The 21,586-nt window shown below is 31.6% G+C and overlaps 3 protein-coding genes and 1 long non-coding RNA gene across 11 annotated transcripts; 2 read left to right on the top strand and 2 right to left on the bottom strand.

The window, feature by feature from the left end:
* The first annotated feature begins 11 nt into the window (after nucleotides 1-11).
* On the top strand, nucleotides 12-2,733 carry LOC126926521 (TBC1 domain family member 10A). Of its 2 annotated transcripts, none has more exons than XM_050742848.1 (5): nucleotides 12-161; nucleotides 843-972; nucleotides 1,057-1,630; nucleotides 1,695-1,964; nucleotides 2,037-2,733. In XM_050742848.1, the coding sequence occupies exons 2-5, from the start codon at nucleotides 860-862 to the stop codon at nucleotides 2,148-2,150; spliced, it is 1,071 nt and encodes a 356-aa protein (XP_050598805.1). In that variant the 5' UTR covers nucleotides 12-161; nucleotides 843-859; the 3' UTR covers nucleotides 2,151-2,733. The 2 variants fall into 2 exon arrangements, with proteins under 2 accessions (XP_050598805.1, XP_050598804.1); XM_050742847.1 differs by lacking the exon at nucleotides 12-161 and adding an exon at nucleotides 285-494.
* LOC126926525 (uncharacterized) lies at nucleotides 2,707-5,208 on the bottom strand. Of its 4 annotated transcripts, none has more exons than XM_050742855.1 (4): nucleotides 5,110-5,208; nucleotides 3,646-3,946; nucleotides 3,250-3,519; nucleotides 2,707-3,137 (listed from the first exon to the last, which is right to left on the bottom strand). In XM_050742855.1, the coding sequence occupies exons 1-4, from the start codon at nucleotides 5,139-5,141 to the stop codon at nucleotides 2,865-2,867; spliced, it is 876 nt and encodes a 291-aa protein (XP_050598812.1). In that variant the 5' UTR covers nucleotides 5,142-5,208; the 3' UTR covers nucleotides 2,707-2,864. The 4 variants fall into 4 exon arrangements, with proteins under 4 accessions (XP_050598812.1, XP_050598814.1, XP_050598813.1 ...); XM_050742857.1 differs by lacking the exon at nucleotides 5,110-5,208 and adding an exon at nucleotides 4,266-4,356; XM_050742856.1 differs by lacking the exon at nucleotides 5,110-5,208 and adding an exon at nucleotides 4,028-4,107.
* Nucleotides 3,389-8,747, top strand: LOC126926534 (uncharacterized). 4 transcript variants are annotated; one of them, XR_007714668.1, is made up of 5 exons: nucleotides 3,389-3,533; nucleotides 4,364-4,552; nucleotides 4,961-5,059; nucleotides 5,153-5,303; nucleotides 5,395-5,806. It is a non-coding gene; the product is annotated as an uncharacterized LOC126926534 (long non-coding RNA). The 4 variants fall into 4 exon arrangements; XR_007714666.1 differs by having other exon boundaries at nucleotides 4,364-4,490; XR_007714667.1 differs by lacking the exons at nucleotides 3,389-3,533; nucleotides 5,395-5,806 and adding an exon at nucleotides 7,532-8,747 and having other exon boundaries at nucleotides 4,371-4,490.
* A 1,584-nt stretch (nucleotides 8,748-10,331) lies between these two features.
* On the bottom strand, nucleotides 10,332-21,287 carry LOC126926509 (tyrosine-protein phosphatase 69D). The gene is made up of 10 exons (XM_050742809.1): nucleotides 20,915-21,287; nucleotides 18,222-18,527; nucleotides 17,518-18,105; nucleotides 17,143-17,436; nucleotides 16,055-17,062; nucleotides 15,735-15,978; nucleotides 14,632-15,643; nucleotides 14,265-14,552; nucleotides 13,586-14,014; nucleotides 10,332-13,498 (listed from the first exon to the last, which is right to left on the bottom strand). The coding sequence occupies exons 1-10, from the start codon at nucleotides 21,003-21,005 to the stop codon at nucleotides 13,418-13,420; spliced, it is 4,341 nt and encodes a 1,446-aa protein (XP_050598766.1). The 5' UTR covers nucleotides 21,006-21,287; the 3' UTR covers nucleotides 10,332-13,417.
* Nucleotides 21,288-21,586: the final 299 nt, after the last annotated feature.

The raw sequence follows: 21,586 nt of genomic DNA on the forward strand, positions 1-21,586 counted from the left end.
AAAAATCTCCGCTACATTTTGTTGTAATATATCAATTAATTTAAATTCATATATTTATTATAATTGACGCGTGTGATAAAAGCAAAATATCGGTACTCTAAAGCAGTGCATAGTATATTCTTTTGGAATTTCATAAATCAGATTTTTGCGGATCATCGATGGTAAGTCTAATGTTAATTCACACGGTGTGCCCACTCATTGTTAATGTGATAATGTGAAAGTAAATAATTGTGTGAATATGTATACAGTAACGCGTTTATGTTAGTTATCAAGCTGAGACAAGATACTTTGACACGTACAAATGATTGTAATTCGTTGCACGAACTTTTTGGGCGTTATAAAACAGTGCCTTATCGTGCGACATATGAAGTATTGATATCTTAAATTATGATCTTGTTATCGTATTATTTGTTCGAAATTTATTGGCATGTATCTGTCAACTGTCAATTATAAAACGCGTTCAGATATTCTCTTCTTTATTCCGTTTTAATGTTGTAAGTGAAACAAATTTGTAATCATAAAATGCGTCGATTAACGTTTGTTTTGTGTAAAAATGTTGTCAATATAATCGAGATAGATATAAAATACATAGTTTATAAAACGTCAGAATACTTGGTAACATGTTCATAGTAAATTTGAAAATTGTTGATTCTTAATATGATTATTTTTTATTGTTATTTATTATTTTTAGAATTAAAATTTATATTGATATGACCTTGATAGTAAAAATACTTAAACGGTGTCCAATATAATAAACAAAACTTTTTTTATCAGAATATTATTTTTCCAAGGAAGTAGTACAGTATATATATATATTATAAAAATTTTATATTTTATTCTAGACAATTAGAAAAATGCTATGGCGTCCTCAGGATCATATAATGGGGATGCAGAGACAGAGAGTGATAAGTTTGAAGGTTCTAAAATTGATCGACATGGTTTCCTTCAAGATTCCAATTGTAGCTCTGACAGGTAATATAATAATTATATATTAATGTAACAGTTATGATGGCAAAATGTACATTTATATACTAATATTTATATGTAAAATACTAGCCTTGTTAAACAAGGATTACCACCAGAGGTAATGCTTAGAAGGGAACGAAAATGGATACAGATGTTAAACAATTGGAGTTATTTCATGAATACAAATTACCGTAAAGTTAGAGAAAGATGTAGAAAGGGTATTCCACCTTCAGTAAGACTTCGTGCATGGCTAAATCTTTGTGGAGGACAATTGCTAATGGATACAAACCCAAATTTATTTGAAGAGTTGGTAGAGCGATCTGGTGATCCAAAATATATAGATGATATCAAAAAAGATCTTCATCGTCAATTTCCACATCATATAATGTTTATTGGAGAAGCTCCTGGACAGGAGGAACTGTTCAAAGTATTGAAAGCTTATTCTATTTTAAATAGTAAAGTTGGTTATTGTCAAGCTCAAGCACCTATTGCTGCATTTTTATTGATGCATATGCCAGCAGTACAAGCATTTTGGTGCCTTGTTGCAATATGTGACAAGTATTTAATTGGATATTATAGTCAAGGAATGGAAACATTATTACGCGATGGAGATATTTTATTTGCTCTTTTGAAAAGAGTGTCCCCCATTGCTTACAAACATTTGGTTAGTATTAATTAATTAAAATCCGCATGTAAATGAGAATTAATTATTGCCGTTAATTTCTCAGAAAAAACAAAAGATGGAACCAATCTTATATATGACCGAATGGTTCTTATGTGTTTACACGCGAACACTGCCATGGGAAAGTATTCTACGAGTGTGGGATATGTTCCTTTGTGAAGGTGTTAAAATTATCTTTAAAGTTGGACTAGTTTTGTTAAAAGGCAGCTTAGGACGCACATCTCTTACTAAGCGCTGTCCGACAGTTTATGAAACGCTTCAAGTATTAAGAAATCCTCCTCAGCATATTATGGAAGAAGAAGCTTTAGTTTATCAGGTAGAATACTTAATTTTCGTGTCTCGTTTCTTGAAAACAAGTACATTTTGTTAAATAAATGCAATATCGCAGATTCGAAAATTAAATATAACCGAAGAAGATTTCGAATACGAACATCAACGTCAAGTATTAAAACGGAAAGCTGCAGAACAAGCATCTCTTTCCACTGCCAATCGGACAGACTGATTACAAAAGAATAGATAGCATGTAAAGTGAATAATGAGCTTACAGGTATTATTCCAAAGTGTGCCTTCCTTTATATACGTCATATTGTACAGGTCGTAAAATATAAGCAAGTATAGTTTTACAAGACATAGAAGTACATGTAGAAAAGTTTGAAAAGTACCTAACTTCTTTATTATAAATTTAGATAGTTCTTGAATGTAATCACAGATACATATACATTCCCCAAATAGATCACAGAAGATAATTTATCCCTATTTTCTCTACCATAACTAGGATTATAAAAATACACAATGCACAATACTTGTAGATGTTTCTAATATCGTTTAATGTTGTATTATTTGGAGCATATCTCTAGTTGTACAATTTCATACAATTTTATTAATACATATTTATGTACAAAAAAGGAATTGTAAAACATTACATTTTTTAAAGAACAAAATTTATAAATACTATATACTGTTATTAAATAAGAATTGTTTTGTTTAGCTCACTGTTGTTTTTGTTAAAATTTATCTAACTATAGTGACAAATGATGTAATTAAATAGATGTTATGAATATATTTTGACAAATTATCTAATTTTATTTCGGCCTTACATCAGCCTTATACATTTTAATCCAAGTTATAATCTATAAAATCGTTTACATTTCTTTTCCCTATGTTAATTATAAAATTTACCTAGATATATACATTATTTATCTCGTTATATTATAAACTACCTGATAGTATTTACATGATGATCTCTAAATTTCTCCAACAAATTATAACGTTCAATGGCGTTCGTAACTATGTTCGTTAAATAAAAGAAATCATCTTGAATACTTCGCGCTGGAAATATATCGAGTTGAGTAATCTTTGGCAAGAATAAAACACTCATCATGAATACAATTGCCATAGTGACAAAAGTACTTATGGCTACAAAGATAGGATTTGATAACTGCGTTTGAGTAGTTTGTGCAGCTTCTGTCTTGTCATATGCATGGGCAGGCTACAAAAAATGACAGGAACGTAATAATGAGAAGATTAAAATAATAATTTTCATTTCTTTTTTTCTAAATTAGACGAATTTTCTTCAATTTCAAATTAGAATATGTACTTACAATCGTTTTATAACCGCGATCTTTTTTAAATTCTGACATAAAAGTTTTTAGCGGAAAGAAGTAATATTGATAGAGGGGCTGCTTAATCGGAAATTCCACGTGAGTTTGTGTAATCTGAGGTATCTCGCCGGAAGAGAGTGCATTGGTTAATGAAGATAAACTGATCGTCGATCCCTTTTCTAATGCGCTTTTATACATGGCCGCCAATTCTGCCCTTGTAAATCCAAGTACTTCTGGATCTTTTACTTTGGTAACGATCGGAATGTGAGGCTGGAAAATTAAAGGTAATTTCTTAATAGCTCTTTTTGGAACTCTTTAGATATATAACAAATTATATGAAACAAAAATAATAAAATATTTATTTAAAATGTATGAATAAAAATGTCATTTATTTACCTCGTGATATTGTGAAAAACTTAAATCAGTTGGATGTAAATCAACCTTTTCATTAAGTATAGTATTATGATGTTGGAAGCTATGGTTTTGGTATTTTTGCGTATTTCGCTGCGTATTCATATTAATCTTTTGAACCTGATAATTTTGCCGATTTTCGTTCATATAGATTACATTTTTATAACCGTTATTTGACGACATCCTGTCATAAATGTTAGTAGGGGAGGGAACATTGAATTCTTGAAGTTGGAACATTGCCTTTTGAAGATATTCTCCGCTGGATTCATCGTTCATTCTAACGTTCCTAACAGAGTTTAAAAATACTAAAGCAAGATAAATTAACTTCATCCTTTTCGATGTATTCATTTGACGTATAAATATATACTTTTTTTTTATTCTATATGAAACATATCTGTTGATTAACTATAGAAGTGTTTTTCTTTGTTAATCATTTTTCCATATTTTTATAGCGGGATGTTTTCAATTATCCATAAGATTTAATTAAAACGAAATAACATGCATTTTTACTGGTACCACATTGGTTCTATAATAATTAACGATCTTCACGTTATTGCTGTAATATTAATTTTCTGCTTAGCGAGCTATGTTGCGTATCGTTGTACCTTATTATCGTAACTTCACCAGCAATTAATCGCCAGCGATTCGTTACTCTCTTGTGTTCATTGAATTTCCGATTACACAATGATTTTTCCTTTTTTAGGTTCACGCTCGTAATGGAAATACCATGTTACGGATGTGCGTAACAAACACTCGCGGTCAGTATGTTCGCAATTGTACTAGCAGGGATGGACTGCACGAATATCCTCGGCCAACTCGTTCCCCACCAGGTATTCGAGGAATTCATGGTTCTACGTATCAGAACATCCACTAAGAGATGTACAAACTTACTGTATGTTAAATGCATGTTTAGAGTTAACATTTTTTTTAGTGGGTTTCCGGTTATTGGGTTATAATCAATTCTGCGATTACTAACGTAGTTTTAAGCAATGATTATATTTATATAATCTTATTTCTGAGAAACATTACAATATTTATAATTAATAATTTATATTACTTTTTATCTACTATTTTTAAAATACATATTAGAAATATAATAGGTAAAAGTTAATGAGATATCATTTTTACTAAATAATTCTTTTTAATTAATAAACTCATCATTGGCGTAGGTACAATTATTCAATTACCTATTACTACAATGCAAAGTAATAGAAAATTTTATCGGTGTAGAAATATAAGGATGATGTTTGAAATATGTTCATTTCTATTATACTGTCACGAAACATTTTATTCTTTTAAGATTGGTGATTCCATAGACGTGTGATGCAATATAACGGATGTGCTCGAAACCACATACATATTTGACGAATACCCTATGATCAAGTTTTCGAATACACATGTACGTAATACTTTGGAGATTTCAACGTGTGTTTGACAATATCATCTTACCGTTCGTTTCGTATTCTTATCGGTTTGTCCATGTCTTGCGCAGAAATTGGGCAACACGAGTGATTATTAAGTGACTCGTAAGAAAAATGGGAACAGTACAGTAAACCAGTTCAGAGGAAACAAGCGACAAGATTAAGTGCAATCGTGATCTGGAGTCTTTTGCTTTTTGACGCAGATCGTAGGATGCCATCAAGGTAAATGAAGTTAGATTATAATCGAAATGTTGTGCCAGAAAACTGGTTTTCTTTTGTTCTACTAACTACATAAGATTGTTTCATTCTGTAGTTCGTTAAAAGGAAACTTGCATGGATGCCTGAACACAGGCAAAAGCGAGAATCGTATACATAATAGATATATATTTCCTCAGTTGTGGTAATACTTTTTATTTTAAGCGAGAGACAATTGGTATATCGGTATTAGTATTTTAATAGAGAAAGTTGTTTTAATATTTGATTTATTCTAAAAACGCCATATGAGATGGTAATAATGTATATGGGACAATATAATAATGGGATAATAATTTCCTAGAAGATATAGTTTATAACATCCTGCTCGTATAAAATCTATGTCGTGATTATAATTGTCATTAGTTTATTATGCAAATCATAGTGTAAGTTCTCGATGTAGACCGTGTACAATAAACGATGAAGGAATTGCGGTTCACTGAGTGGACCTGCGAGGAGCCGTTAGATGGTAACCAATGATTTTCTTTAATTATATTCGTCCGCCGTAATTACTCGTCTAGATTACAATACTGATATTTCCCACTTTCTACATTATATACTTTTCGTTACAAAATTAAATTGCTCTAATTTCCTATAATGATAAATATCGATAATATTACAATAAAAACGATTAAATAGTTATGTATACCAATACTAATGATATTTGTAAAATTGTAGTTGTTGAATTGAAAATTACTAGATCCGCGAATAGATAGAAAATAATAATTAAATATCATATTTTTATATGATATGATATATAATTTTTATATGAATTTATATAAAAGTAGTTTTAGATTTTAGATTTTCGTTGGACGAATGTTAAAAGAATGTACCGTAATGTTTCATGTCCTGTTATGTTAGTAAAAGAAGGGGGAGGAAAGGAAAACGAAAATTGCTCGTATAGTTCGTTATTGTGTCATGTATTTCCTTTCACATCGAGTGCACCGTTACTGATATCGTTTTACAATCTTTTTTTCTTTTCATACAAAAAGATGATTCGATAATCAGCGCCGCTACATCATTTTTATGGTTCGTCAATTATCGACGAACGATCAATTGTCGTTACACGTATTTCATAGATATAATATATATAATATCTTTATCTTTAGCATAACCTCCCTCTTATAAAGTGAATATCATACAAAATCTAAGGTTATACGTAATTTAACTTTTAATCCTCCATTATATACGAACATAATGCGCTAATACAATACACGGATGAATTTCAATTTTATTTCTCTTACACGGTTTCATTTACAAAAAAAAAAAAAAAAAAAAAGATTCTACTTATTATGGGTCAACGAACCGGATTGGAGACGACGGTGGTAGGCCCTCTTTTTAGAGCGTTTACATTTTTCTTTACGAAATATACGAAGCACAGAAACTGTTCTTTTCTTGTGAATTAGACCTGGTGCAGACGAGCCATTGCGATGTCATTGCGATTACGCAGCAGTGTACAAAGTTATTGTTGCGATTCAATTATGTATATATATTTTTAATAATGCAATGCATATAGGTATGCGTTATTATTTCTATAATTAATTATTAATCATCATATTAATTATTAATTATCTATTAATTCTTTCATTTCTAACGTTATTGTTTTGACTCTGTTCGGAAGAATTCGGAAGCAATCCGTTAATGGTATATATATGTTAATTTCTTCAATGTTGAAAGTTACAGTTTTATTTAACTCTTTTTTTCTATGCAAATGAATATTCGCAGCGCGCGTTCCTCTACTATAGAAGAACCATATTCGCAGTTATATGGATTGCAAAGACAGGGTTAAAAATATAATGTTACTGAGAATCGCATACAGAGTTACCGCTACGAAATCTCAACAATATCGAGTAGCTTATTTGCACGTGGTCTTACACCCGTCAATTATAGACGGAATGTCGATTGCCGCTAAATCGACTTGAACTTTGTCACGTAGTTTGTTCACGTGCGCGCGCAGTTACGGTTACTACGCGCATCAGTTCCGGCTGTTCAGCACCGTTCAATATCGAACACGAAAATTTAAAGAGCCGTTCGTGTATTATAATTTCTGATATTTGACGGTGAACTTAACCGTGGTTAGTTAAAAATATGCCTTAAAAGGATACGTTATATACAGAACGAAAGAATACCGCTACAAAAGATTAGTGCCCAAGTTGATTGAAAGTGATACTCGATAAAGATTTACGTTTTTTTTTCAGAATCACGGTATACGATTCTACGATGAAAGACTATTCTTTGAAAAGATCTGGTTTCAGCTCGTTCGCACATTGAATTTAGATCACGAATTGATTAATTAATAATTTGCATTCATTTCTGAGAATTGTTTGTGCGATTATTATAAACAACGATGGAGATTATATCGCTAGTAATTTCGCTAAAAATAGGCCGAGATAGGTTTTTTCTTTTTCTTTTTTTGCTTCTACCCTTATCATTTAAATTGAGTATCGGTATACAAAAAGTTGTAAATGTAATTTTATAGTAAGCTTAGATTAACATAAAGAAAGGCGTACATATTGAATGTACATTACAGATCGCTCTGAGAATTAATTGCTAGTCGTGTAAGTAGATGAACATAAATGTACGCTATACTGTATACTAAAAATGAAACAACGACGATTCATAGCACATCTTTACGTACACAATTCGAGCGGAAACTTATATATATGTATTTGTACATGGCAGCACGATATTTTTAAACGAACGTCGCAAGTATACTTATCCTTAATTATCAGAATCCTCTACTTGACGGTACAGTCATTGAATAAATAAAAATTACAGAGTTCGATATAAGCTACGCATCGAAGAGAATCAAATTTAACAATATGTCTATACATGTCGCTAATGAATTAGATCGTGTAAAATATTTTATTGCTATGTTTACAGAATAAGCAGTACCTCGTTAAAATCTCGACGCAAAGATTGCAACAATAATACCTAATTATAAAGAATACTTTTGATAATACTTTTTTGTATTATCTGTCTACGACATTTCCTCCGCCATTAAGATTTTATAACGAGAGAAAATAATCGGAAATATAAAACGAAGTATACATATATAGGGTGATGTGTCTTGATCCATTAATGAATACATATTGGACAAAATCATTAATTCGACATATGTATATTTTTTAAATACCCTATATATATAAGCTTAATACTCAGATGTAACGTCTTTTTGCTTCGAGTATTACATAGTTTCGAAAAAATCACTACGCAGATTTTGTAATTTCACCAGCTATTTACAATGAAAGATTATTCCATACACATCGTGTCGGACCATTAGCTGTAAGATACCGATATTTTTACATCATGCAAATATTTGAACGCAAGTTGAACTGATGCTACATCGAATGATTGTATAAAAAAAAAAAAAAGAAAGAAGATCAGTAAGTTCCATTTAATTACGATCGATCGCCTTGTTTCGTGGCATCTGGATTATCCGCAATTTTAATTGTTAGATTACTTCCATCTTAACAGCGAGTCGGTAAAATGTATTTAAAAAAAATTCAAATATGTATATCCGTATCAAATGTAAAATGTCGTCGGAAGTTCATTGAAAAATTAGATAAAAGTAAGTCGAAATTACAAGTTATAAAAGTACAAGATTGATGCTATAGAAACTAATTTCTATTGCCAGTTGTACAAAAAGGATTGTGATTCATCACATCTTAAACTCATCAGTCGCATAGAATATCACAGGAACGTTAGTAGGTGCCATTGGATTTATGTATATCGAATAGATAGTACATTGCTCGTGCACGTATTAAGAAAGTATAAAGATGTATAGAAAAAAAAACAGATCTTAAAGTTATCCTGTTTCAATTTAAAATCCAAAGTCTGTCAGTATACCCTTGTTACTAAGGCAATACTTTGCCAGTACATTGCATATTTAAGAAGCTTTCTCAATGTACTTTAGTGAATCGTCAAACACAAGCAATGAATAAATCACAATGAAAAAATGAAGTATAAGCATAGAAAATGCCCTTGACAATTATCTTACTTGGCATTGCAAATTTCAGTTTATGTATCAAAATTGTCAAAAAGCTTTTGCTTCAAGCAATTTGATCTCCAAGCAAAATAGTTCTTTTTATTGTGCTTTGTAAAAGTCTTCTCCCTTCCTTTTAATTGTAATAAGCTTGTGCTGCTACAATTGACATCTGTGCTGTAATAGCAACAGAAAAATTTTTAATTGGTTTGCATCGAATCAAAGGTATTTCCTTCAAAGATTTTATTTTAATTCCAATATTTTAAAGATATTTGTCAAGTGCAGCACAATCATATTCACAATATATCATACTTCACTGCTATGGCAATAGCACAATGTACAAAGATCTACGCTAGCTGATTCGAGTACTATTACTTAACACAGTTATTTCATTCGTGTATAACACACACATAATAGAGTGAATTTATCATGAATGGCATCTTTAACACGTAAGTTGACACATAGTTGGTCAATCACCTTTGTCTGGACACAGGAGAATATTTAATATATATCCTACATGAATTATATATTATCCACAAAAAAGACCGCCGTCTCCTCTTTTTCTTACACGTACTGCCTAATCATACCAACAAACCTCACGCACACGTTCCTATAGGACACGGTGTATCATTAATCACGCTACATGTTCCTAGCCAATTACATAGAGCCATGAATGAAAGTCGATAACCAATTTAACTCCAATCGACCGCATCTAGTTTGATTTAAATAAAGAACTAACATATCAACACACAGCCTGATGTAATTAATAATGCGCGTCATTATCAAGATATACCTTTTGAGAGGAAATGGCAAGCTGTGCAGCTGCCGTTAACTTTAACTTATATCTAAGGTATATCTGTATTATAATACATTGCATTTTTCTTATGCGCATTTTACAAAATAAGAAGTTAAAAGATTGTAATACACTTGCTATTCGGCCGAAACATATCCTTTTTTTTCTTATTGGACTGTATCAGTATCTTTGTTATGATAAAAATAAAAAATTGTATACATTAATTTACAACAATGCTTTTAATGCTTCTAATTCATACACTGGCTGTAAAAATGTCGATGTTTTTTTTACACATGAGGTGAAAATATGTAATAAGAACATACATGTAACTAATTACGAAATTGTCATTACAATTTTGCAATTATATATTGTATCAAATATTAACAATGTTATTACTGTTATTACTGTCCTAAATTACGCATTTTCGCGTGCACATAAAGTGCGTTTTAGTTTAATGCAATAAAAGTTGAAAACAATTGCTAATTCTGCGCAAAATTCTTATTAAATAATAGAAACGCAATTAATCATTATATATATATATATATATATATAATATATATGTATAATATATATAATATAATATATATATATCGCAGATCTTATAAATATCCTATAAATAAATGAACATTATATGAACATTACTTATTTTCTCACTGATATTAACGTAATATAAATTAAAAGAGTTATATTCATTACAAGTGAGACGCTGAGCTTGTAAATTTTACATTAAAAAATATCAAAAGTCCATGAGATTATATTTTTACATGCATAATGTGCGTGTCGATTTGCCTTTAAAAAAAATCTTTCCATTATATTTCAATATAAAAATCATTCTAGACTACAGCTACTATACAAAATGTTTAAGAATTTCCACCATACAATATTCTTTTTGCACTGACCAAAAAAGGCATGTATAAAAGGATATAAATATAAGGAGTATTGAGTTGTCGAACAAAATAAAAGTTCTTATAAAGTTATAATGAAGGTTAGAAAAGTGTACAAATCCCATCATTTGTAAAGTATATATAAAATATTGATGTAAACATGTATATAAATAATACATACAAAATGGTATAGAATATCTTTAAATATTTTATATCTTAGAAATACCATGCCTAATCAAATGATTTGTAATAAATTAATTACACAAAACTCACGAGAAAAAGACAAATATCATTAACGATGTTACATTGTGTAAAAAATGGGACTAGGTGGAAATTCATAGGCACTTTGTACCTTCGTAAATACTCTTATGCATAAGTCTGTCTGAGTATAAAAACAAATACGTCACACCGTTTGTTAATGCAATAAAGCAACAGTAGTGATAGTAGCGATTGTGAATTCCAGGCGGAACATAATGGTCTCTTAGATCTCTATCAATTACAACATAATCGAAGCGCAAACTAGCAACTAATTGCTTCTCAGTTAATGAGTAGGTTATACACACATATACATCGAGTAGGGATGTGCATTGTATGCACGCGAATGGAATGAAACTGACACGAAGGAAAGGAAAGAAAAATAAATCCTGCCGATCGATGCGATGTAAATCAAGAATTTAAAATGTGATTGTCCCCTGCCATAAATGAATGGCTTAGCAGCGCACGTGTCGGAGTTAAAAACTTGACTAGAAAAAAACGAGCGTGCGAAGAAATAACATATATAGTGCATAATTTCGCAATTTTTTCACTTCAATGATTCCATTTCTTTTCTCTTTCCTTATTTATAGTAATCTCATCGACTTGTTTTTATATTTAGCATTATCCACTGTGAGGTAGAACACTAGCAGCTATAGGTAGTTCCTGTTATTAATATAAAAATTCAATTTTATTCCAGTATGTCTTTCCAATGATTTTATTTTTTAATTAATTATGAATTAAGAGGACCCTCTTAGATTAGGTTCGTTTCACAGTCATTCGAGTAATTTAATTGATAAATTTTCTTTAGATGCGTAAAAACTACCTATGTCTTTAGCATTCTCAAGTAAAAACCTAACTCCTATTGTGCCGCGTAAGCCTTCCAATTATGCGTAAAACTTCGTCGGTGACTTACAAAGCACATTTGCGGACATGCCACACACACAGATATATTCCTAATTATTTCATGTATGAAAAAGTAAAAAATGATTCTTCTCCTCGTGTTACAATTCACAGCAATTTTGCATGCCGTTCTTCGCGAATTTCGAACTGAATAAAAAGATCAGTCTTTATTTAGAAGAAAAATTAGCGTATGCACGTTTTATATTGTATATGACTCCTATGTTACAAATAATCCTGCACTAATAAACACACAGTGCGTGCGTAGTATCATTAATTATCGTAAATTGTAAGGTAGATCAAATTAGTGTTTGATCTTTCCTTGTCATCGAACGGTAGATTAACAACGCATGCCAGCAAAAACGTTTGGAAGAATACAACCCAGTTCTTAATTCAGCTTTAATCCATATAAACTATGCCATCTATATGTGATCGTGTATGAAAAGGAATATACATATATCTATAATATAACGAGCTAAAAAAACATAAAAGTTATGTTTAAGATATACATACAAGTTTTTTATTTTTCGTGAAACATAATTTTAATGTTGCAATGTATTTTACATTTCACATTGAGCTTGAACATTCTAACGGTATAATCACACGATCAAATATTAGATTGGTAAGTTATATGGTCCACTTGTCAGAATATTCGTACGTCTTATAAATATGCTTAGTTCTTTCATAAGTCCACCAAATAGTCGTATTTGTTAATAAAAACGCACTTACTTTGTTGCTTTCCTCGTATCCCATTTTCAATCACAAAAATTACACTATTTCAGGTTTTTCTTTCTAGATTCCATCAATAAAAATAAATTATTGAGATTGATTCACAACGTTGTCAAGAACGTGATACCACGAGCGTTTTCACTGTATTACATTTTTTAACGATTAACCAATAATTGGTTAATTTTATTTCTGTATCGTATCAAACCAATCGTATGTTTAGTTTAATCCTACGAATTTTTCAATGTGAAATGTTTACTGCTTACTTCTTGTAGTACGAATAAATGTCTAATACACATAATTCGATAGTCTGTGCATAAAATATGAAAATTGTCAAAGATCGATAGTTGCTTATGCTTATGCATATTTCAGTCTAACTTCATGATGTATTCGTTTCACCAATATATTAGTAATTTCTTTGGTTGGCCCAATATACGTTTCTTTGAGCATTCGTACATTTTCAAACATTTTTTGTACGTGAATTGTCTTTATGCACATATTCACCGAACATTACCGAGATGTTCCATTGTTACATTCCATGGTATTAAGAAGCTGGTTCGTCGTCGGCCAAATTATGAAGATCTGAATAATTCACGATAGCACGATGTAGAAATTCGTATTGTGCCTGAAAATATCAATATATGCATTAATATAAAATATTTCTTATATATTAAAACAAATAATTGTTTAATATTAAATTCAAATTACGTACAAAAGTGCTAATCATGCCGTGTCTTTGCGATCGTAACTTCTTCGTCGTTGTAAATATATCTACGCGTTTTTCAGTCCTTAGTTGTTGAACCAATATACTAAGAGCAACGAACATAGAACTCCTATCGGATCCATAACTGCAGTGTACGACTAGCGAGCCGCTTGATTCTGTGTCATTTGTAAGTGTTTGGTTTACAAGTTCAATGAGACCACGAGTTACTTCAGGTACTTCTCCCTCTACCGTTGGCCATCCATGATATTGGTATTGTGTTACAACAACGCTTTCGTCAGTTTTAGTATTAGAAACACAGAATTCACGGCGAGTGTAATATGGACAGCTCTCGCTTTGAATATATCTAACTCTTATGTGATCGTATGCTGCATCGTCATCAGGCCAATAACGTGGACATTTTCGTGGACCTTCATTTAACTGAAATAAATGTTTATATTATAATCTGTATAATATTCTAAAAGGGCATATCTGGCATATGGCTTTATGCAATATAATATATGTACTTATGAAAGAAGTCGGAGACACAACAATGTTTCTCGTCCGACTGTACTTATTATGTATAAAATATAAGTTGCGTACCACGTACGATATTTACGCAAGGAGTTTGAAGCTTTTAAGAATTTATAAAAACTTACAACAATTAGAAAAAAAAAGAAAGAGTACTCACATCGGATAACATTACTATCGTAGAGATGCATTGTTCTGAAATCATTCGCCAGAAGTCTGCTATCGTAGTGTCCAACGGATCTTGGGTGATAACAAACGACTCGGAATTGTCATAGCCTTCAATAAATGATGCATTTATATACGTTGAATGTTCTCTACCTGGAACGGGTGTAAGAATTACTCGATTTCTGTCATATGGTATTATTAATTCACTTCTATTCTTGCTCTTATTTTCTTCTCCTCCACCAACAGAAAATGATTTTCTGTCTTCTAATACAGAATTGATTTTCTACAAGTAACAAAAGCAAAATAAATAACTTTTATCAACTAATATAATTTTGTCATGTAAATTTAAGTTTCTTACTTACATCATACTCTTCCTCCATTCTACATTTTTCTTTACCATTATCTCGTTGTCTTAATCTTGTAACTGTAGTTTTAAGCTGAGATGCTGGAATTTCCGTATCCCCGTATTGTGCCATTTCCATTAACGCACGATAAGTGAAAATATACTGTTTTAACGATTGCACTAAGAAGTTTCTTTGATGTCTTAGATCACATACTGTATTGAAAATCGAAACTTGACCTTCTTCTGCAAGTTGTTGCAGCAAAGAATCTAATGCGACTAATGTTCCTGTTCGTCCGACACCTGCACTGCAATGTACCAATATCGGCCCCTTTTCCAACGAATAAGCTTCATTCACTCTTTTGATAAACCTTAGTATCGCATGAGGATGTTCTGGTGCCATAAAATCTTTCCAAACTAAGAAATGATACTGAACGATGGTGCGTGCATCTCGTTCTCCTAATCGTGTCATTTTTAATTCACGAACAACGTAATCTGAGTAAGCTCTTTCTCGAACATGTTCAACAGTGATGTCGCCAAAATTTTTAGTTTCACCTTTGTCTGGCCAGTATTTTGCGCATTTCGTTTTTGAGTATTCTTCGAGATTCGTTAACATAAGTATCAGCTCAAGATGTTGTTCCCAAATCATTCTCCAATAATCGCAAACGGTATTTTCCATTGGACCTTGAGCGCATATAAATTTTTTACGTTCTTTGTACCCTAACACAAAGTTCGCATTTATGTAATCAGATCCGCAAATTCCATCCATTTGTGCGAGTCTTACTCTAGTCTGATCGTAACATTTTATATCTGGATAACGATTTTTGTATAGATTTTCACGTGCCTCCGAAGCTCTTGTTGTACGATCTGTGAATCTATCCGGTAGCAATTCGAATTCGTGTTGAAAACCATAATCAGAATCCCGATGTCGTTCGAGATATGCCTGGAGCAGTTCACCTTTAGGAATAGGAGGCATGTCTGGAGGGCTTGCTGCTACCAATTGATGTCTACCTCTAAGACTCCTGCATAAATGCCTATCAAGATATAAATATTTATTAAATTTTAAGCTCATATTTTTTTCTAGTGAAAATATATAATGGCTATAATTATAAAATATTCTTTTACCTGAAACTATTTCTCAAAGTTATAATTTCTTCTCCTCTCTGTTGAGCACGCTTTGTATATCTGTGCAATACACAAAGCGCAATGAGAAGAATGATGATGATCAGTATAAGAGCAATGGAAATTTGCAGGATTACGCTGAGTGTGGTAACTTCCGCTGACACTACGGCTACGGGATCTAACCCTCCATAAAGAGGATTAAAGTAATTACTATAGGCTGGTAAAAGCTGATCTTGATTTCCAAATACTATAAGAAAGTATATTATTATAAATCATTTTAAGTGTAAAATACGTAAGCTTATTTATACATATATTAGTCATACCAATAACTTCGATAAAACCCGTGTAGTTTGAGTTTTCATCTAAGAAACCATCTTGTGCGGTAAATAATGGTATTTCAGAAGATCCATCATTACCCTTTGTTTTCTGGGTAGCCATATTGTCTCTTTTTCTTCTTTCAACAGTCTCTGTATGATTATTGTCTATTAGATTTGCAATGGTTGTTTCGATCTTTTGGGTAGTAGCTGACGATGTTGTTGGAGCGGGAGTTGTAGTCCATGTTACTGTCGTTGTAGTAGTGGCAGGTGTTGTATTAAGTGCTGAGATGGTTGTTGAAACTTCGGGAACAAAATGTAATACTGGTGGAGCGACTTTTGGCCTAAGTCCAATACATTTGTTGCACATGCTACTATTGTTGAATGATTCGCCATCGCCAAGAAAAATCTCCGGTACCAATCGATCGCTATCAAATGTTTCGGCAACGTAAGCACCACCGGAAGGTGAATTATGGGCATATTGATAGGAATACACATTAATTTCTTCAGGTGGTGGTAAATCAGTGACGCTCTTTCGTGGTGCTAATTTTACTAAATAAACTCTATAACAACATATAGGACCATTTCTTTCTGTGATACGTGGAAGATATAACTTAAACAATTGTTTACCCTGATTCTCGATTTTTCGCCACGATCGCATGTTTAAGCTATCTCTATCTGGTATGGTAATTGGCGTGGTACAGTTACCCACAGCATCCTTTCCTGGTGTACGAGATCTAGTTACACCGTTCACACGAACCGTGTAATTCGTATTAGCCGGTATTTGATTAAAATGCGTGCTATTTTTTTTAACGCTCCAATTCTGTGGTCCCCAAGTATCAATATCTAAACGACCCATACCATTTTTAAATCTGGCGATGCCGATTAATTGTATATTATAACGAGTAATAACGCCGTTAGATTTCTCTGGATGATCCCATGTAATAGAGATAAAACTGGAGCTACTTATATTATCGAATCGACAATTAACAGATAAATTCTGAGGAGGGCTGGCCACTAAAATTAATATTATATGATTAATCTTAAATTTCTAAAGTTTAGAAAATACTGAGTTTGCAAATTCAATAATATCTTACCTCCATCTAAAGTAGTACCATTCACTTCAATGCTCCAGTTTCCACATTCCTTTGTATATTCACTACACGCGGCAATTTTAAACTTATACGTTGTATCGGGATCGAGATCGACAAATGCGTAGACAGTAAATGGTTGCGCTGGATATACTGCTTCTCTTTTCTGATCTCCATGTGTAACCATTAAATTATAATAATGAACGTGTTCTTTTAAATCCGGTGGCGGTACTGTCCATCCTATTGTAATAGAATTTTCAGTGACTCCGTTAACGGAAACTTTTGGCACAAATATAGGATCTGTAATAAATTGAATTGATTCATTATTTCGTAATTCGGGAAACGAAGATACACGATCAGGATTATTCCTTATTTCAATACCTTTTTCAAGCGTAGTAATCCAACGTGGATCAAGTTGTACGTGTGATGTACCCACGGTATTTGTAGCGCTAATTCCAATCTGATACGCTGTACCACTTTCAAAACCCCTTAAAACATAACTCGAATTACCACCTCCAATTTGTTTAGAATAATATTGATATTGATTAGTTCCGTTTTTCATATGTTGGATAACATATTCTTTAATCGGTTCGTTGCCATCATTTACAGTCCAGTTTAAGAATATACTTCCAGCACCAACAGCTTTCATAAAGTCGATGCTCACTTTCGGTACATCAATCACAAAGAGGTGTCTATAAGCGCTAATTTCACCGCTGTAATCGCGTGCTTTGCAAATATACGTTCCGTTATCTTTCCGAGTTAAGCTCTTAAATTCTAAAGTCAGTAGAGTGAGAGTTTCGTTTATTTGCGTGATAGTAGTGAAATCCTTCCAGTGGTCGGTACTTTCTGAATCATTCCCTTTTAACCAAGTAAATTGAGATAATGGATAACCATGCATGAGGCATGTCAAGTTAGCTGATTCCATCACTTTTGCCCTAATATCTACCCCAGTTGTTATTCTACCTGGTTCTAAAATGAAAATAATTTGTGATTACGAATATGAACAATAGTATATAAACATAAATTTTGCAAATTATATTTTATATTAATAAATAAATTATAGCTAATTAATAATTGATATTTACCAATAACTCTAATATGGACATCCTTTTTTAACAATTCTCCATCTGCAGTTTGTGCCATACACTTATAGTCTCCTGTATCATTTCTACTAGCCTGTTTAATATCCAAACGACCTCCAGAATCAAAATCTTTAATAGTGGTAAGATTCTTTCCATTGCTGGTCCACCATATTTGACCAGGTACATTGAGTTTACATATAAGTGATGGAGTACTACCAGCCTCTATACCTTCTAAGTCTTGAGATGCTGTAATTTCTAACACTGCTGGATTCTCATTTTTTGACTCGGTGGTTTCTATTTTTTCAACAGCTGCACAGGGATATATAAAAATATAAATACGTTTCTATTTTATATCTAATATTAATCTAATATATCAATATAATCAAATGAAAATATGTCAAATTAACATGGTATTTTTGTTAACTTAAACATAATAGTAATAAACAAAGGTAAATTGACAAGCCAACTGATAACATTCATATTATTTGAAAAATTGCAATTGTGTCTAATTAAAGAACTTTTAGTCAAGTAGTATATGAACGAACCAAGTAATTGGCTAATTAATTCATTAAAATCATAATAGTGGAGTCATACAAACAGACCAAGTTTTGTCTTAATAGCTCAAATTACCAAAGATCTGAAGTATATTTTACTAAAACTTCTGTTATGATGTTTTATGAGCCTTGAGATTAAATAATATATTCTACTAAACCTTCTGGTATACACAAACATAGAAAATGTAAATATTAAGTATAAAATTTTAATAAAATAATAATAAATTATCAATTGATCAAAACTATTCCTGATTTATGTTTGTTGTTTTGTAAATAAGCAATTAGGATGTTTTTATTTTTTACATAATAAAGACTATGATTATGTAAACTGCTTATTTTATAATCCAGAATAACATGAATTTTAAATAATGTTATCTTATATTGCGTTCTCATCTTTTTTTATGCTAAGTGTAAGACGTATGTGCATATGTATATGTCGCGTAAATTCTTCATTTTATGAATTCAACGGTTATTATCGATATGGCATCAGTAACTCAATAATGGCGCTTTCTCATGTCAAGTATCTTTAGATTATATTCCATATTACGCGATTAGATTATGTATATTATGCGACGAAATATAATCGTTATATTGAAAAGAAAAGAATGAAACAAAGTGTTTTTAATTTTTATTTAAATTTTTATTTTTATTTAAATTTAAATTTAAATGTTAGTTAAATGTAAGGTTAAACTATAGTTAAATGTTCAAAGTGTTTAACCAATAATTACTCTTCTGATCATGTATGAAATAACATGGTTTTTGATTTTTTGATCTTTCGATTTTTATAAAATCGTTTCCACACCAAACCGAAGATATTTTCCACGAAAAATGTAACTTGATAAATACAAAAGTATCATTTACGTATTTGATATACCACATTGAAACGGCTTGAGAATTAGGAAATAATTGTAGAAAAGAATTTCCACACCATATATTTTAACAAGATAGAAGATTTGATAGCTATTTTGTAACTAATATTTCTCTTATTTATTAAAAATTAATAAAATTAAAATTTTATTAGAAAATATTAAAATATAAAACTTGTACCAAAGAAATCAAAATGAGAATTATATGAAGAGATATATAATGCAAGGGAATAAACAAGTCTCTATCCAAGTATTTTACAAAAAAATCACTAAAATCTCAAAAGATAAATTGTCATAAATTCACAAAATTTCTATGAAAAATTACGTACAGTGTTGGTCGTTTTGATTATTCTGGTAATTCCATTAATGAATACATTTACTCTTGAATATGATAATTTAAGATCTATAATCACGATTGCGATGTGCGCATATGTAATCATTTTACGACTTGAATTCCGTACTATTAAAATATTTTTATTTATTCCAATAGTATATATGTAACGTGTAACAAGGTGGTTAAATGAAATAGTAATCGATCGAGCGATAACATGCATTATACCGTAAGCAAATTTCAATTGTAGCATAGACATTTTAATATACAAAATCGAACGTAAATAGATTAATATCTTTTATTTTTAATTCTAATTTATAAAAAAAAAAAAGAATAGAATGCAAATAAATTATATGTCTTTATTAATAAATTCATATCTTTTAATGTACAAATCTTTCAAAGTTGAACACATTCAATTCTACAATTCCGAAGTATACGTGTACACAATATTTTATGTATTTTCACAAGTATTATGCATCTTTCAGTAATCAATGTATCACGAAAATTGAATCTTCCAGCATAAACACGGCTCACATAACAAACAGAAAAGATAGAAGACAAGAGTGTATCGAATGATAAATAATTGAAACGATCAAGATACGCCAATGACATTCGATATCTTTTTATGTTGTTAATCAATCGTGCATGACGGTATGCAATTTTATGCACGCCTGTACAACCAACAATCCATTTAACATAGCTTAAAATCATTGCCATGATATTTGTTCAGGGTAAAAATATTAAAAACTATTTGTTACGAAGGATAACAATCGTGAGGACTACGATGACAGCGGTGCATCATGCATCCGCTAAATAGTAGATACACTGCTTATAAATGTTCGTCATTATATCCTCTCGTGGACGATCGACGAGAATAGCGGAAGAAGCTGTCGTCGCGTTGAAATCGTTCGCGAGTCAGTTTGTTAAATAATTTCTACAGCTTACCAGATTCGTCAAGGCCGGCAACGGTAAGTACGAAAAAGCAGAGTATCATCAAAGGGATACTCGACATCGGTAGGTCACTTCGGGGAAACATGGCGTCGTGACAACCGGGCGTGAGCGTTGTATCCCTGGCCCTTTTCCCACTTCCTGCCACCTTCTTATACGTTCTCGATTCCTTTCACAATCCCATAACGCGAGGTTAGTATCGCCTGTCCATTTGAATCACAATCCAATTCACTATTTCATATCACGCTTCGCACTTACGTGCGACGCACTTTTCGAGAGAGAGATGTTCAGACACACTTTACAGAGCTCACCCCGTAATAGCACTGGCGAAACTGAATCATATTATACGAATGTAACGTAGGTACCGCGGCGAACATCACGCCGCCAAATGCGAGCGATTGACACTGCCCTCCCTCGGGATTCTGCTCCACGTTCCAGGCTTACACGTCGATAACGAAGATGATTCTTTCAAGAGCGGGAAATTGCATCGAATATATTTTATTATACTAAGTACTTACATATTGTTCCGCTTTTCTTTTATTGTTGTCAGCGAAATACAGTTTTGTATTATTAATTACAAAAATGAGAGTTGAATTTTTAATGTACTATTCAGAGTTAAAATTTTAGGATACCAGTAAAATGCATACATAAATACGAATACGCGAGTGA

Source organism: Bombus affinis, chromosome 18 (assembly GCF_024516045.1).
Source record: "Bombus affinis isolate iyBomAffi1 chromosome 18, iyBomAffi1.2, whole genome shotgun sequence".
NCBI lineage: Eukaryota > Metazoa > Arthropoda > Insecta > Hymenoptera > Apidae > Bombus > Bombus affinis.

Coding starts and splice junctions, on each gene's coding strand:
- LOC126926521 (XM_050742848.1), top strand. CDS start 860: ATGGCGTCCTCAGGATCATATAATGGGGATGCAGAGACAGAGAGTGAT. Junction 973..1,056: donor TCCAATTGTAGCTCTGACAG/GTAATATAATAA, acceptor GTAAAATACTAG/CCTTGTTAAACAAGGATTAC. Junction 1,631..1,694: donor CCATTGCTTACAAACATTTG/GTTAGTATTAAT, acceptor TTAATTTCTCAG/AAAAAACAAAAGATGGAACC.
- LOC126926525 (XM_050742853.1), bottom strand. CDS start 4,008: ATGAATACATCGAAAAGGATGAAGTTAATTTATCTTGCTTTAGTATTT. Junction 3,520..3,645: donor GTTTTTCACAATATCACGAG/GTAAATAAATGA, acceptor TTAATTTTCCAG/CCTCACATTCCGATCGTTAC. Junction 3,138..3,249: donor ATCGCGGTTATAAAACGATT/GTAAGTACATAT, acceptor CATTTTTTGTAG/CCTGCCCATGCATATGACAA.
- LOC126926509 (XM_050742809.1), bottom strand. CDS start 21,005: ATGTTTCCCCGAAGTGACCTACCGATGTCGAGTATCCCTTTGATGATA. Junction 17,437..17,517: donor GATTACTACGCTTGAAAAAG/GTATTGAAATAA, acceptor AATTTATTACAG/ATCCTATATTTGTGCCAAAA. Junction 14,553..14,631: donor GAATGGAGGAAGAGTATGAT/GTAAGTAAGAAA, acceptor TGTTACTTGTAG/AAAATCAATTCTGTATTAGA.